This window comes from Podarcis vaucheri (assembly GCF_965113315.1).
Source record: "Podarcis vaucheri genome assembly, chromosome: 3".
In the NCBI taxonomy this organism is placed as follows: domain Eukaryota; kingdom Metazoa; phylum Chordata; class Lepidosauria; order Squamata; family Lacertidae; genus Podarcis; species Podarcis vaucheri.
The window spans coordinates 44,349,523-44,366,246 of NC_138761.1; the positions used below are offsets into that span (position 1 = coordinate 44,349,523).

The 16,724-nt window shown below is 41.2% G+C and overlaps 2 protein-coding genes across 2 annotated transcripts in view; one reads left to right on the forward strand and one right to left on the reverse strand.

Annotated features, from left to right (window-relative positions):
- LOC309527941 (kinesin-like protein KIF28) overlaps positions 1–1,463 on the forward strand; it is a 28,177-nt gene extending 26,714 nt beyond the window's left edge. Inside the window, exons 22-23 of the mRNA XM_082214997.1 lie at positions 568–758; positions 1,282–1,463. Of these exons, the coding sequence (XP_082071123.1) occupies positions 568–758; positions 1,282–1,443 (353 nt within the window). The 3' untranslated portion in view covers positions 1,444–1,463. The remainder of the gene's footprint in view (positions 1–567; positions 759–1,281) is intronic.
- A 1,479-nt stretch (positions 1,464–2,942) lies between these two features.
- Positions 2,943–15,726, reverse strand: SCCPDH (saccharopine dehydrogenase (putative)). The gene is made up of 12 exons (XM_082215099.1): positions 15,435–15,726; positions 11,749–11,861; positions 10,014–10,094; positions 9,506–9,635; positions 8,763–8,812; positions 7,841–7,971; positions 7,489–7,606; positions 6,814–6,933; positions 6,678–6,734; positions 5,308–5,419; positions 4,535–4,616; positions 2,943–3,853 (listed from the first exon to the last, which is right to left on the reverse strand). The coding sequence occupies exons 1-12, from the start codon at positions 15,619–15,621 to the stop codon at positions 3,748–3,750; spliced, it is 1,287 nt and encodes a 428-aa protein (XP_082071225.1). The 5' UTR covers positions 15,622–15,726; the 3' UTR covers positions 2,943–3,747.
- Positions 15,727–16,724: the final 998 nt, after the last annotated feature.

The following is a 16,724-nucleotide window of genomic DNA, read 5'->3' on the forward strand; positions in this document are numbered from 1 at the left end:
CCAGTGTACACTATGTCCTCTTGCATGCCCTCCCAGGGCCATAGAATTGCAGCCATAGAGCATTAACTGCTCATATTTACTTTAATGCATTTTGGGACAGGTGACAGCTGGCATGTTTCAGATGAGATTTATCATGCTTGATTTATTGTAGTAGTGGCCCACCTCAAGGTCTCACATCAATGCATATTAATGCAAAATTTGTTTATCTATGTAAAAATGTTTTACATGTGTTGTGCAAGATGCTCTGGTTGTTATAAGTAATCAAAAACAGGATTATTATTTTTTACATCTGTTGATTGAAACTCAGGACAGGAAGTGGGCCTTGCCCGACTGCCAAAGTCTGCTAGAAACTTCAAATTTAAAAAAGTTTTAAGAGGAAGTGAAGATGAGAATAGAGCCGCAAGTAAAAGCCAGGAATCTCAGCACCATTGAGTATGGCGCATTTAGCTTTCGCATAACTTTTTGTAGAGTTTGCTGGAGGGGGGGAGCAAAAACACCAAAATTCTGGCCGTAAGTGGTTCTTTCCTTCTGTCTGTTGATACTAATATTCACATCTTCCTGTTTTAGGTAAGATCTTAAAATCTCCTACAAAACCTCAAGCTGCTAAGGTAACTCAATCAGCGTCAAAAGATTCTCACCCAGTTTGCAATTCTCGGATGAGCTGCGATGCAGAATTTGCTAAAGCCCTCAAAGCCTTCTACCAGAATATGAATGTGATCAGAGGCCAGTTTTTGAAAATAAAGCACTGCAGAGCTCCGGTATATATATCTTAACTGATTCTTAAAAAGAAAGGCTGAATCTATCCTTAATTTTTTTCCAAAAAATTAATAATCAGTACAATCCTTTTGAAAACATCTACAGTGAACCAGGAGAAAACCCTTCCAGGACTGTAACTTTCCTCTTTTACCGCTCTCTAAATTCTACAGCTTTAAGAATGCCCAAGTGTTCCTCACACTTAGCAGCCAAATAATGAAGTACTTAATGTTTTCCAGACTTGTAAATGTATTATATTGCAGGGCACATGTGTCCAATGAGAGGGTTTATTTATTTACGAAGGCTGAAACTGGGACATAGGAATGCAGAGTGCGCCTGTGCTTTCACTTCCATTGTCAAGACTAGAAGAGCTTTTGAATAAAGCTGTAGAGCTGTCTTCATAGGTCACCCCCCCCTTAGGATTTACTGTTGCTTGGGTGTGTTCTTCCTTGCTGAGTTAAGTTGCCCATTTGCTGGTGTAAGCTATTCTTTCCTTTTCACACTGCAGCTTCTGTATTTCATTTCCAGGAAGAAGATAATGTGCAACTACTTCGACATTTTGCTGAGAGACAGTCACACATGTTAAAGGACTTTGGAGAGCAACTTGAGTCAAGTATAAGTAAACTGAAAAATGATGTTGCTTTGATAGTTAAAAAGAAACGGGAGAGGCTAGGTTACAGCAAACCATAAAGTCATTGTACAAAATAAAACAGTAGTGTTTCAGTATAATTGTAACTGTGCTAAAGCATATGTTGTTTTGTGTCACTACAAATTAAGAGCACAACTTATGTATTTACCAGACCCACCCTGGACACAGCCGCAAGAGGGGAATAATCTAGTTCCAGGGTATGATCTGAAGGCACCTGAGGCAGTCTCCTTGCTGAAGCTGAGCAGGTCAGGATCTGGTCAGTGCCTGGGTGGGTGACCCATGATGGAAGAAAGGTGGTGTAGAAATGTAAGAAAATAAGTAACAGTGCATATGAGAACATTAGAATGTGCTGGTCATTATGTATCATTGATACCTCTACATAAGTGTTCCTAAGCTTCCTGTGTGTAAATTACTCCTGCTGTAACTCATAGGTCCTGAGAAGGAAGTAGATGGGAAACAGCTATGGGTCTGCCAGTTCTAAACAGTTTCGGGCATTGTACTGTGTCTGTGGTGGGAGAGTGACAGTTCCATTGACCATTGTACTGTTCTTCTCACACTGACATAGGAGGAATTGTTCCATCAGGAATGTTTATACACTTTCAAATTTGTGCACTAATGCCTTCTTCAGAATAATTAGTGTTGGAATACTGATCAGTATTTAGAAAAGTCGTTTGTCCACTTGTTTGTCCTCTATGTTAGGACACTTCTCAATATAGGGGTGCCAAACGTGGCACAAGGGTTTTTGATGGGGGAGGTAGTAGGTTATACCGCTGTTTGGACAGCAGGTACCATTTTGAATCAAGGTGGCGGACTGAAATGTGACTTTGGCGTGACATTGATTGGTCTAGGTTTTCTGCCTCTTGAGGTGTTGTCACAAAATTCAAGCACAAGGGTTCCTGAGGTGCAGATGGCGGTCTCTGGCAGTTTGGGTGCTGTGCACAATTTTGTTCCAAAATATGACTTCACCTGATTTTTGGTGTCATGGGTCCAAACTCACAAATTGCACGAGCCATTTAAAAATCAAGAGTATTTTTTGGTTTCTAAAAATACCTGGGCAGCCCTGTGCACTTCCTGCTAGTTAATTGAAAAACACTTGGAAATGTAATTGGGGTAGGGGTGATGCTCTGCTTCAGTTTTAGTAAAATTTTATTTTTAAGCAGCATGTCACATTATTTGGGATGGTGCAGTTTTATTTCCAAGAAACCACCACCTGGATGTCCTCTTATGTTCCTTAAAACAGCCCCATGCTCCTGAAGGTAGCAATGTGTGGAGTGGAGGCTAGAGCAGCTAAAAGGTAAAAGCAGAAAATCATTTACACAAAAGGGCCCTTGCTATTATATGCAATACCCTTAGCACCCTAGCTGTAATTTGGGCTTAAAAGAGGGACTTAACTTGTATTTTCGTTCCATTCCATGGTCTACTAAAATGACAGTGGATTATTGCTTAAGGCATAGTTTATTCTAAGCACATTAGATAATGCTAATTAAAATGGTTGACTTTTAAGTACAGTGATCTGTGTTGAGTTAAACAGAAACCAAGCAAATTTGTAACCCTCTTTTATTACACTGAAAAATGAGAACAAAGGGAATTAAGTGCTAGAAATCTTTCTTCCTTTCACAATGACATATTTCCCCTGCCTTGAGGATGTCTCAGTACACAGGAAAGGAATGTTACTAATTCAAGCAAGAATATTACTCCAAAGCTCATATTGAAAAAACACTGCAGGCAGAGTCCAGCTAAGTACCATGAGACCTAACTTAAGCATAATGAATTTGTTCCATTAACAAGAGAACTATGTTTTATCAGAGAAATTGCAGTTGTCAAGGGGACTTGATCCCAGTCTATATGAGTGTAAATTACAGTATTAATCATGAGAAGGTGTAGCAAGCTAGGGAAACCTGTCTGAAGGAATTCCTACGCAATTTACTGAAGACACCCCTCTGCTTTTTCAGTTTGCTGATCTTCATAGGGAGTTAATTGGTTAAGGCACAGATTTTATAGTAAAGTCAGCTTTCACAATTCTGAATAAAAATACTGCAGTTGTAATTTGTTACTGATTTTTTTAGTTACCACAGCTAGTTCAGTCAAGCCCTTGAGTCTAAAAAGCACTATTAATATAGTTTTCTTTTCATTTAACTATTGCTGTGCTACAGTGCGCATTTCCAGTAGTAAAAGTTCAGTCTTACTTCCATTTTGAGCAACAATATGAAACATGTTTTCACATTACATAAGATTATGTCAGTATTTTATTAAATTTAGCAACCATTTGTAGCTGATCTTTTTGGTATACAAGTACCATACAAAGATTTGTTGGTCATGTAGCCTTCAGGATGTTTTTTCTTGTTTCAGACTTCAGGCTGGCTAATGACAGAAAACTCAATTCCATGCTGCTTGAGCCTGTCAATAAGTTTTGTATTGGAGAATGCAGCCCCAGGAGAATAGACACCACCCCTGTAAAACAGCCACACATTTGGGGTTAGTGACATGTAAGCTGCAAGCAAGCTTAACACTTATTATGAACAAATACTTACTGAAAACGGGATAGTTAAGTTCCACTCCCCCCTGTGAACCTTCAACAAATGTTTAAGTTAATTCATGAACTATGCATAGAAAAGCTTAATAATTAACTGATTGAAATACTTTGTTATAGTTTTTAATACTGAACTTGACATGAAATTTTACTGTTTCTTAATAAATATTGTGATTTACAAACCATTAAATGACCTAAAGCTTGCACCTTACGACATGAATTAAGGTCATTTGCAGATATAATGGCATTTATCACCTAAGCACTTTTTCACATGTTTGCAATAACTCAACTTGACAGAAAGTTTAATGCTTTTAATGCAAATGCTGGCTGACAAAGTGAGAGAAAAGGAAGTTACTACACCATAGAACTGTGTAGTGCTTTCAATCACTTTGCTTACTTTCATGCTAGTATATTATTTATTCAGTTGTATCCCTTCCTTCCACCCAAAGAGTCGGGAATGGCAAACAAATGAAATGGTAAGAATGCCAAGATTTTTTTAAAAGAAAGAAATCAGATACAGTACTATTACAGCCAAATAATTTAAAGGCTGCTAGGAACCCTGAAAGTGTAAGCTATTTCACATCAAGAAAATTAAGACTTACTTTTTAGGAAGAGAAGGCTTGTCCTTCAGAAGTGCCACAGCTGCCTGAACCATTGCAATGGGTGTAGCAACATAGCCAGCCTCTACAAAAATATGCGGGAGGGGAAAACACTTCAATTACATTCATCATTTTGACTCTTGAGCTGGGGAGGTTTGTTGGGGGGGGGTTGTTGCTGTTGGTTTTCTCTATCCTAATTTTAGAGCTTATGAGCTATGTGGAAATTGTTCAGCAAGGCTGTGTATTTTTTGACATTTTATTTCTTGTTTATGACTACTTTTGTTATGTTGCAGTTATATACTTTTTCATGTTGTAAGCTGCCTTGAGTGTGGTTTGAACTGTGGAAAGGCAGCATGCAAATAAAATTACTTCTGTTTCTATCATTTCTAGAATTACCTTTGATTCAAGATTAAGCATCTCCCTAAACACTGGGCCAGTACCATCTAGCTAGCACCCCCCAGGCCTGTAAATGTATGTACCGTTTGCTTTATTTTCAGCAAGTATATAAACTAAACATGCAGCAGTAACACACACAATCTAAATCTCCCAATAACCTTGTGAACAGTACATAAAGAAGTCATCTGCCCGTTTCAATCACAAATCACAGTATAATCAGAATCAAACAGCACCACTATGTGCTCAGCTGAATTGAAAGCATTTCATAAAAAGCAGCCAAACCTTCCTCAACAAGCCCCTAAACAGGGAGGGCATCTGAGCAAATATTGTACAAAACCTATGAAATGTGAAGGTATATTGTTATACACAATTTGCTATACCTGGTCCCTTTACTTGGGTGCAGATTTTAACATTTGGTTTGCCCAGCTGTAAATCATCTTGTGTTCTGTATCCCTCACCAAAAAAAGTCATTTCAAAGGATGACTCTTCCATCTGTAATTCAAAAGACAAGAAAGAAACAGCATCAAATCTCTAGGCAATGCCACAGTTTCTATCAAACACACATTACTGCTTATACCACTGAATTTCAGCTCAGTTTAACTACAACCAAAGTTGAGGGAGTAGTTTTGTGTACAAAAAAACCCACTGTAAAATGTTACGCAAAATAAGCCAGTTATTTGAAGACAGTGAGACTGGCACTGCAAAAAGTGTGGTATTTACCACCCATAAAATATATTTGAGGTTCCAGATTGTCTTTGCTATAATCCAATCCAGCACTCTTATATTGTCATTTAACCTTCATGAAGTTAAAATTATCTCGGTGGTCCTGCCACACGTTTGGTCTCAAATACTGCTTTTAAGCTAGTTTCTGAATAAGAAACTGCCAAAGTAGGTAGAAAAGGTTCACAGTCTGAATAGATATGGGTTTCAGATTTAAGCTGAGATTTTTTTCCAGTCAACTTTCATTGAAGACTGTAAGCACTGGATCCAACACAAGGAAAGATTCACCGCACACACACTCACCCAACATGCACACCACAAAATTTCACAAGCTGTTGAACAACAAGGGATGGCCAGAACAGCACAACTAAGATAGTTCCACTTCAAACAAGGTAGGAAAACAAACTGTCACCCCAAGAAAAGGGTGGGTCAAAGATTCTGTTGGAGTGATGCCATTTTCCTGCCTTCAAGCAACAGGAGGACTACTGTTCACTTGTTCTCCTAGTGCTCACCTGAGAACTCATTGCTATACATGGGTTAAACATGTCTGCTGAACGTTTACTTCAATATTCACAGTGTCCCAATATTAGAACAGTAAGCCCTCAACTTAAGCACATTAAACTTGTGCATATTCAGCTTTATGCATTTGGCAAAATAATTATTAAAAAATGAAAAGGGTGCAGCGTTGGAAAAAATGACTTTGACAATCCCACCCACCATTGAACTCTCTGGGTTGTGGCTGTACACTATTTTGGCTTCATGTGTGATCCTTGGAGTGTAACCTCAGCGTAAACTGTGGGCTTATTATACTCCACATCAGACTCCCCATCATCCCTTTCCTTTACCCATTCCGCTTGAAAGACCCCAAGATGCCTCCTCCTCCACAATTTTCCCAGCATTTAATCTACAATCTTACATAGAATTAAGGAATTTTCCATTGCTGCAATTAGTAAGCTAGTCCTGGGACACTGTAATTATGTAGAAAACAGTCACATCACAAATACAATCGCCTAAGAACAGAAGTAGTTACCTGTTTTTCTGTTGGTCCGTCCTTTGTGAAATGTCCCCCAGAAAAAAATTCGGGATACTGAAATAAGACAAGCCATAATAAATTCCAGAATAACAGAAAAAAATCAAACTCCCGAAGTATTTAAAACAAAACCTACTTTTAGTAGGAGCTTTCTTCCAAAGTTGAATTTCACAAGCATTAAAAATAAAAGGCCAGCAAACATTAGCTTAATAACAGTTCCAAGACCACCCACAGTTGCGTAAGCAGCATACTGCACCTGAAAAGAGAAATTTTATATCAATGAAAACCTGACAGTTTATGTATAAACTGTTCCAGAAAACAGAATACAGATCTTAAAGAACAACAATTCACAGACAACCAAGCCTTGCTTAGGTGACAAAGAATAAATCCAGAAATAGGCTAGATATGATTGCTAGCTTTAACTGTGGGCACTGTAAAAGCAGCTGGAGGCATTAAAAGAAATACAATTTTCTTTTAGTACTACAATTACAGTAACACAAATATGTTATCATGTGGCACTATTGCAGAAGGAGTGATGACAGCCTTGCTGTTTGACACTTTTTCCCATTTCAGAGAGCTACATGAATATTCCCACATAAGTGGCAGAGGTGACAGACATTCAGCAGTAATAAGATTTCCCAGAAGCTCATAAAGTAGCACAGGCCTGCTATCTTTACAGTGTTAGGCACATGAATTCAATATGATTTCCCCTCAGGCACCTATGCATATTATTGCAAGTTTCACATTATCAGATTCAAAGATTTCACTGATGATAGGACATTCTTTAAAATAGATGTTTAAGTAAACTTACAGGTGTTTCTTTCAGGTCTGTGTGCAAATAGTGCTGAGTTCGTTTTACTACAGAGACATCTGATCCCATGAACGGAATGGAATATTGTTTAAGTTCGTTACTGTAAAACAATGCACCTCTGCAAAAACAGAAGCAAATACAATTAAAACAAAGCTTGGCAAAGTGTGTTTGAGACAAGGCACTATCTAAAACCTGTCCTTTCAAGCACACAAATCTGTATAAAGAAATTCTACCAGAATGCTTCCTTTCAAGAAAATGTAAGGCACCTACAATTTTCCTTACCTTACATTCCTTCTGGAAACATCTTCTGAGCTACGTAAACAATAAATTCTAATCCACAAAAGTAGTATACCTTCTCTTAAGCTTTCTTCCAGTCACTGGAAGGGGTTTGTGTCCTATTTGCCTTCGAATTTTTTTCAGACTGCCTTGATCTGCAAAGCCATGTATAGCTGATTTCCAGGTCCCATCATGAATGCAGGAACCCTGTTAAAATGTTATGTTAATTCAGTATACTATACTCACAACACATCTATACCGTTAGTCACAATAATGAAAACCTACCTTACTTATACACCTGATTCAGTGACTAAATCAAAGTATAGCTGAAAGCTATATACTTGATCCTAAGCATGACCATTTTCTCACTTCACCTCTCCTTGTCCCCTCACAAAGATTAGTGTGTCTGCTCCTATGGCATTTATCGTCTGCTGCAGGAAGGAGTGTGAGTGCATTCTAGTGATGTCTAGACTAATCTGGCATTAGTTTTCTCTGGTGGCTAGCTGTGTGAAGCACTAATGAGAACACAGCATGTATGTCTGCAGGATTTTCACCCCACAAAAACCGTTTGCATAGACAGAAAGTAACCTGTTTCTGCTCAAGGATGTGTCTTACTAGACTGGGCTGAGTTTAATATTGCATCTACTCCTCCTCCAACAGTGTTATAAAATATTGTTATTGTCCGCGCCTTCCCCAAACACTTATTTTTAACAAATGTTAAGTAGCTATCTACCCAACATCAGCAATAAAGCAATTTCTTACCACCTAACCTTAACAAAACAGAAAGCATATGCTTAGGTAAGGCTATCAAACTGGTATTGCATTACTCGAGTACTAGAAGTGCTATAACAGAACAAGCATTAAAGAGTGATGTTCTTCTGTCTGACAGTTTTGTAGGCTACCACTACCAATGCAACAGCCAGTGTAATAATTTATTTTTATATTGCCTATATGATAAGTACCTATAATAAACTTAGCTAATCAAGAAATCAACCAACCTCTGGTCCAGATTTTACAGTCAGGAAACTTTCAACTGCAGTTAATGTACCTTGGGGCGGGGGGAAGAGAATTAATCATTAAGTGTGGTTGTAACAAAGAATTAAACAGCAGTTTATACTCAGGCTGTTATGGCATCAGATAAATGAAGATACCAGGACACATTGGAAATCCTGTACTGAGAAGCAACAGCTTGCTTATCATTTCATTTGAGATTCTATCAGTACTGAACCTGCCACCTTGTTTTAAGTCACACACAACCTATTTTAATGATAGTATTTCCAGAATTATGCAACTTCTAATCAAGTACACTTTAGACGTTGGAAAAATCTCCATAGGCCGTAACAAGCTCTGTTTCTACTTGGGATGCATGCAAGCAACTCAATACAGAAATGGAGCGGTCTGTGTTATTTCTACATCCCTTTCTAGCTCCGTACTCCATTCCATTAAGGAGCATAAGCTCCAAGTTTTTGTTTTTTGCTAATGCAGCAGAAATACTGATTGATGTACATTATTTTAAGACGATGGTAACTGAAGATATTTATAACTGCATAGCTTAATACAGCAGAATTCTGGTAACTATAACAAATATTTTGTAGCAACATCAGTCCTTGTGAAGAATTACAGAAGAAGCAGAATGTAGAGCATATTATTGTTCCTAACCACTCAAAAATCATTTTAACACTCCACAAGGAAAATAATTTCTGCACCACATATCAAAATTGTGATTAAGTTTAAGAGTCACCTTTCAAAGAGTTTCTGGTGTACAATACTCCCATATCTGCCGGGATAGAGTCAAAGCCACAGCTTCCAATAATATATACTCCTTTTTCTGCAGCTTTGTCATTGTAATTCAGATACATTCCTTCCAGGAACTGAAAGAAATGAAACAACATTGTACTGAAAAATAGATAATATTCTGTCTCAATGTTCTAGCGAAGATGGTAACTTTCATAGCTGTGTCACTGGCACTATATTCAGTGGCTGATGCTCCATTTTGCAACATTACAGAAGGTTATTATATTATTATCAAAACATTTATTGAGATGGATGACAGGGAGGGGGACCCACCACAAGCAAACTCAGCGTCCCTGACTGCTGATGCTTAGGATGGTGCAGGAGCTGCTATTCAATGGCAGTATCACAAAGCTGGACACAAAAAATAAAATTCCTGCATGATGGTAAGATGTGCAAATATGAATAATGTCTTAATACAATTGCGAAGCTGGCTTGTTTTTTGCAGTTTCTCATACCTGAGGCTCTCCACTGATGTCAATACAGCTTGTACCATTCTCAACACAAGCTTTTACCACAGGCTCACCAAAAAACCTGTACTGTAAGAAGAAATAAAGCAATTACTACTTTAATAAATTATACTCTGCTACTTTAATAAAGACAGTAAGTTATCTCACTATGTTTACATATTTGAATAAGGTTATGTCAAGCAATTTTAATTTCTAATGAAATTTTAATCAATAAACACAATGATTAAAACTATTTAACTAGCATTTGGATTTTAAGAAACATCTCCCTCTGCACACAATCCTTTCCTACCTCCTCTACCACAACTACAGCATGCACGTTTCAGTTATTAAACTTTGCTCTAGATTTAATGAGCTGGCAGAACTTTGCAACTGAGAATGAAGCAACAATGCCTTCCTCTTCATCTGCCTTTCCACAGCCTCACCACACACAGCTGCAAAAGGCACTGTTTTGGGGGAAAGCAGCATATTTTCCACATACAGCAATTTATCAGCTTTACTTAATAACTGCAAGTATAATTAGTATAAACAGAGGGAAATTAATTATGGCAAGAATTATTTAGATGTTCACTATACACACTGGGTTAAGAGTCAAGAAACAAACTGAATTAGTTCAGCTGCTATTATTAATAGTCTTGTACATTTTACAATGGCCTCGAAGGACTGCCAGGCCCTTCTTGCTGATTTCTAAGCTTGCAAATATGTAGTGGTGGAATGGTGAAACTAGGAATCACTCTGCTCACATTCAAACCTATTTAATGAAGTTACTTCACCGTCTTAATATCTGCTAATGAGGGCTGGGCATAAGCCTATTTCACAAGGTCAAACTAGAATAATCCCTCATTTTATGCACATCTGACTTGCACAATTTCAACCATTGTAGCTGATGGTGGGCTGAGTGAAATCACGCAAGTCAAGTTCCAAGCAAAGCAGAAAGCTTAAAAGCTTTTCTCACATCAGGCTTACTTGGGTTACCTGGCACAGAAAGAGATTTTAAGCTCTCCGCCTGGCTTGCTGGGTAAGGCCTGCTGGGCGTGCAGGCTGCCTCTAGGATGCAAAATCTTGCATGAACTACCCTTCCAGGGCCAGCACACAGAACGGGTCTTGTCCAGCAAGCATGGCAGGGAGTTTGAAAGCTCTTTTCACACTGAATAGCCCAAGCACTCTGGCATGAAAAGAGCTTTTAAGCACTTGGCCTTGCTTGCTGGGCAAGACCTGCTCAGTGTGCAGGCTCTGGGAGTACTGGGGGTGCGCTCTCTCTCCCTCTCACCTGCTAGCTGTGGGGCAGCTCCATGAGTTTGACTATACACAATTTTTGCCTGCACATATAACCCTTGGAACTGACCCCTTGTGTAAACTGAGAGATTGCTGTACTTCAAATGCCAAACAACACTGTCAAATTACAACCCTTTCTGATAACAACTGCCTCATAATTATTTTTAATATCTGATCACCACTATAGAAGAGTGATACAAACATTATACATTAATAAGTGAAAATATAGGATTAATATATGCCTTTGTTTCACAATGGCAGACAGCAGAGATGCCCCTTTAACTTTTATTCATCCAGAAAATATTTTGGTTGACATACTTTGAAAAGATTTCTTTTTCAATGTTTGCTAAGGTAATAAAAATATTGCAATATATTGAATCTTCATTTTTAAAGCTTTTAGTACCATGAGAACTTTTTACTTATTCATTTTCCAAAAGAGGAAAATACTTACTGGGCCTACACAGTTCAGAACAATAGCAGCTTGTTTAGCCATATTAGCAAGAGAGGATGGATCACTGACATCACACAGTATTATGCCAACTTCTGACTTCAGCTCTGTCTTTCCTGAAAATGTAAAAGAGGAATGTTATAAAAGAATCCTGGAACTGTGTAATAATTGCTCTCTAATATACACATTGCTTTTTCTTAACCTTCATTATTTAGTTATGAATTATTAGATGAATGGATCAAACACAGGTCATTTTAAAATCCTTTATTTTTTCAACTACAGTACACTTGCAAAATAGGTTACTTTGTTCTGATACGAATTCAAACATCCACCCCCCCAAATATGCTTTTTCAGTATAAAACAACTGTGCAAATCGGAAGATGGGACTTCTTGCCACAAAAGATGACCAGAAAAATCTCAAGAAATTATTGAAAACTATTTAAGAGAAATACAATGCAGCAAGTCAACTATGTAAGTGCGTGTCACAAGATTATCACTATGACATTTTATTTTAGTCATTTGCTTAGAACAAGCAACAACTCTGGTTTTAAAGATCAGTTTCAATAGGGTTTCCCCCCTTACGCATGTTTTAACTTAGCAACCTCAGCACCACACCTTTTCCCAAGACTGCATTTATTCATGCAATATCAGAACCAATACATTTTCCCAGCCCCAGAAAGCCTTGGGGTATAAAGCAGAAGAATGCAACAAGTGTCAACTGAAACACATTAATGAACCAACAAGAATTTTCACAATAAAAATTGTGTGGGCTAAGAAATCTGAAACAATGCTCAACTCAGTTATACCGACCAAGCGTGGGAACCTCTAACTAGAAAAGGCTAGCATATACAAGTCAGGACAAAGTAACAATTAATAGTTGGAGACGCACAATGTCTGAAACAGCAAGAACTAAAGAACTCACACTGTCACAAAATGACAAAGAACACAGAAAAAAGCTGACATTTTAAACAAGAAATGGGCGCATGTATGCAACTAATATGGTGATATACACTGCGGAGGATGTTTGGATGTAGCAGAGGTGCCTCTCCACTTAGCGCTGCCTGACTCCATTGGTGGGGGGACTTCCACAACTGCAGAGGTCCTTATCAAAACCATGGCTGGGCAGAAATCACTGCTAGCACCAACAAGCAGAAACCCCTGAAACAAACTCTTCTAGAGTGGGAAAGAGGACTGGTTGTGCTGGCCAATGATCCACTAGATTTTAAGCTGGTCCAGCTACAGGCAATAGACATTACCTGCGCCCAACTGAAATGGCTGCCTAAAGACAACAGAGGAAAACATGTAATGAAGCTGCTTCTGCCCTTGCGAACATAAGTAGCAGAACTGCAGAAGTGGCAATGGCTTTGCAGCCGAGTCCAGTCCTGATGCTCCCAGACGGGTGCTAGAATTGCTCCCTGAAGCTACAATTTTAAGTCATGGAAACATTCCGGTTGTTAGTCAGGAAAAAGGGGGGGGGGGAACCCTTTGCAGTGAAAAATATGTATCACAAACAGCACCATCCACCTGGGTTTGGCAAACTTGGGTTCAATATCCCCCTCTTCTATGGCCATATCACAAATTCTTGGTTCCACAGTGCAAGCCTAATCCCCAGGTAAAATGGGTGGCAGAGGTTAGCACATTATGTATCTTCCCATCACCCCAGTTGCCAGCCATAAATGAGCATAAATTATTATTATCAAGCATACTTATCCTACTCTCTTGAGTGGCTTGCAAAGAAAAGTCAGTCCTTGCCCTCAGGCTCGCAATCAAAGAGACATGACACAACAGGAAAAGGGGCTGGGAAGGAGTAGGAAAAAAGCAAGCTCAGGCAATAATTCTTAGTTACAGAGACCCTGCAATGAGCAGCAAGAATTGAAAAATTTGGCAAGGAGTCAAACACTGCTGTTCTTTCAGCAGAGCTGATGGAGAGGATCTGCAGTTACATTTCCCCCTCTCTCTCACAGCCTGACAAGACAGTTGGGGGAGGGTAGTTGCTGTTTATTTATGAGCTGATGAGAACACTGTGCAGTCCCATCTCTTCCTTTCCTATAGCCTGATGGGCTTACCCTGGAGTAACAATTTACATAGGCTGAGAAAGCTATGCTGGAGTAAGGAAAGCTGGCATGGAAGGCACAAAGGAGTGTGTTAAGGGTGGAAAATTGCAAAGCATCCTAACTCATTTGGTCTCGCTCATAGAGCTTGGAGCTTGAGCTCAGTGTAACTTGCAGCACCAAAAAATAAAGGTGCAACTAATTCACTCCACAAAAATCTAAGAGTAAGGCTTACCCTGCCCACACCCCTGCTAGAAGCAGTTAGGAAACTGCTTAATTTACACAGGAGATACACAGGCCTCTTTGCTGGGGGTTAGGGTCGCCTTGCCAATTCCCTTCTGCAAACAATGGCAACTTCCCAGCTAAAGTTGCTGTGAGAATAAGCACAATAAAAACTGTAAAGCCCTTTGGACTTGGAAGGGTTATTATCTAGATCAGATTTGTAATAGTCTGCTATCATCACTCCTGCCCTTAAATGGGATGGAAATCCTCCTGCTTGCTTGAACTCGGGAGAGGACGGCTGCACAGTGATATGCTCCCTACTCACTCACCTGCCCTGGATCAGTAAGATGGGAGGAACCACCACTGGTTCACATAGCTCCAAAAGAGAATTAGGCCTATCCTGCATGGGCCCATCCTGTCTATCAGCAACTACTGGTCATGACCAGGGCCATAGCAAAGGGGTGGTGAGGTGGGCCCCCGCCAGGGGCGCAGGTGATGGGAAGGTGCAAAACCAGCTAAAAATATGTCCATAAATACAAATATTGATTATTGCCTCATAGGAAATGGTTTTAAATAGAGAGTGAATTGAATTTGCGGGTTGGGGTTGGAGGAGAGGCAAAAAGAAGAGCTAATTTGTTCATGGCTAGGGGGCGCAATCTGAATGGTTCTGCCAGGGGCCCAAGATCACCTAGCTACAGTTCTGGTCCTGACAGTTGAATGTCATGGCTCTATGCTTGTGGGCTTCTGCAGTCACCTGTCTGGCCACTGCAGAGAAACAAGATGCAGCCAGACTAGGTGGTCCTTTGGTCTGGTCTACCAGGGCTCTTCCTGGCACCTGACAGGCTGCTGACATGGGCAACCTGGCCGTTTTGCAGTGAGCAGCCTACCCCCAGTGGTGTCCAAACTATTTTCAAAGAGGGCCAGATTTGATGAAATGAAGGGCCATAAGGGCCAACCAAAGTTTTTTTTTTAGGATTGAAGTTGCTGAGCTTTTTTATGATTTTACCCCAAGTCCTTGAGCTTTTTTTAGGGTTGGAGTTGTTGAGGTTTTTCTGGATTTTACCCCGGGAAATAAACTGCGACAAGGGGCCGGGTTAAACCGACCGGCGGACCGGATTAGGCCCCCGAAACGGACTTTGGACATGCCTGCACCCTTATCGCTCGCTCCCTTCCACCACCCTGGAGAGAAGCAATCGGGCTAAGCTCAGGGTCCGGGGCCACGTCGCTGACTTAATGTCTCACGTCGCCATCCTGGGCGCGCTCTCTCTCTCGCTTGAACGCGGCGGGGCTTGACTCCGAGAAGGGCAACCTGGAGCGACGCCTCCCCTGACTCCGCTTCTCATTCTGAGGGAAAGCAGCAGCAGCCCTTGGGCCAAGCAGAGCAAACCCCCCCCCCCCACTCGCACGCCCCCTTACCCAGCTTCTCGGCCGCCTTATCGACCGCCGCCTGCAGCTTCTCTCGGTTCCTGCCGGCCACGGCCCAGCGCAGCGAGCCTCGCAGCTCATCCTCGCCGGCCACCCGCGCCACCTCCTGGACCACGTACTGCCCCGTGAAGCCCGACGCCCCGAACACCACCACCTCGAAAGGCCGCCCGGTCGCCATGGGGACGCGAAGAAGGCGCCGCGCTCAGACAGCGCGAGGCGAAGAAGCGGAGAGGCGCTGCGCAACGGCTGGCAACCCTAGACTGCCGAAGGGGAGGGGGCGGCGCCGCGGACAACGGTCCCTGCTCGCGCCAGCCTCACGTGACCAATACCCTCCTCCAGCGCCCCGCCCACCAGCGGCTCCGTCGTGAGAGGCCCCCGCCCCTAGCACGCTTCAAGCGCAGCGCCTTCGCCAGTCTCGGCTGGTCCTGGCTGTTTCTTTCCACACCCGTCGCTGCCACGCCCCGTGAGGCCTGTTTGCAGGAGGCGGGAGTGGATTGGCAGAGTCTCGTTCTCCACGCGTTGGGAGGCGACGTGCGTGCTCGTGCCCGAGGCGCATGGTTACAAATCCTCGCCAGCCTAGCCGCGAAATGGAGGATGATAGGCACAAGGGCTGCATGTTGGGCTCGAAGCAATAGCTGCGCTTCCTGAGGGCAATAATAGTAATAATAATAAAGTACATTCACAACAGCTGTTCTCGTCTCTTGGGGACCCTCTACAGGAAACACCTCGGGAAATATGGGCTTAAACTGTCAACATTTTCCTTTTTTAAAGAGGAAATTCCCTTATTCCGAATAGGATTCCTTGCAAGAAAAGGGGAAAGTTGACAGCTATGGCTAAAAGCTAATGCACAAATAGGCAGCCATGCTTGGGTGCATGGTACAGAAAGTGTGCCCAAGGGTCATGTCTAGAGCCATGTTACAAGTGTGTCTTGGAATTAGGCCCACGTGGGCAGTAATTGGGTTCGAAGCAGCAGGCCAGATAAAGACTTCTGTAAAATGAAGCATTGGACCACATATAATACCAGGGTGTGTCATGGGATTCAGCCTCCCAGTGGTGGGGGTGTATTCTTGAGATAGCCCAAAACATCTTTGGTGGAGGGTTGCAACCTCTGGCGCTTACTTAACTGACACGGGACAGCAAACTTCCTCAGTAACAAGCTGGGACAGACAGCATTAGCTTAATTTACCTTACACATTGCTTCAGTAGCTTGTGTTTGTGAAGTATATCTGCAAATCCTTTGTGTAGGAATTTTTTCCATTCAATTATTTCCAAAAATCCCGT

Excerpts from the sequence above, each read along its gene's own strand:
- SCCPDH (XM_082215099.1), bottom strand. The coding sequence starts at position 15,621 with ATGGCGACCGGGCGGCCTTTCGAGGTGGTGGTGTTCGGGGCGTCGGGC. Across the intron at positions 8,813-9,505 it reads CACCAGAAACTCTTTGAAAG|GTACATTAACTGCAGTTGAA; the intron begins GTGACTCTTAAA and ends CCCCGCCCCAAG. Across the intron at positions 6,934-7,488 it reads CAGACCTGAAAGAAACACCT|GTGCAGTATGCTGCTTACGC; the intron begins GTAAGTTTACTT and ends TTCTCTTTTCAG.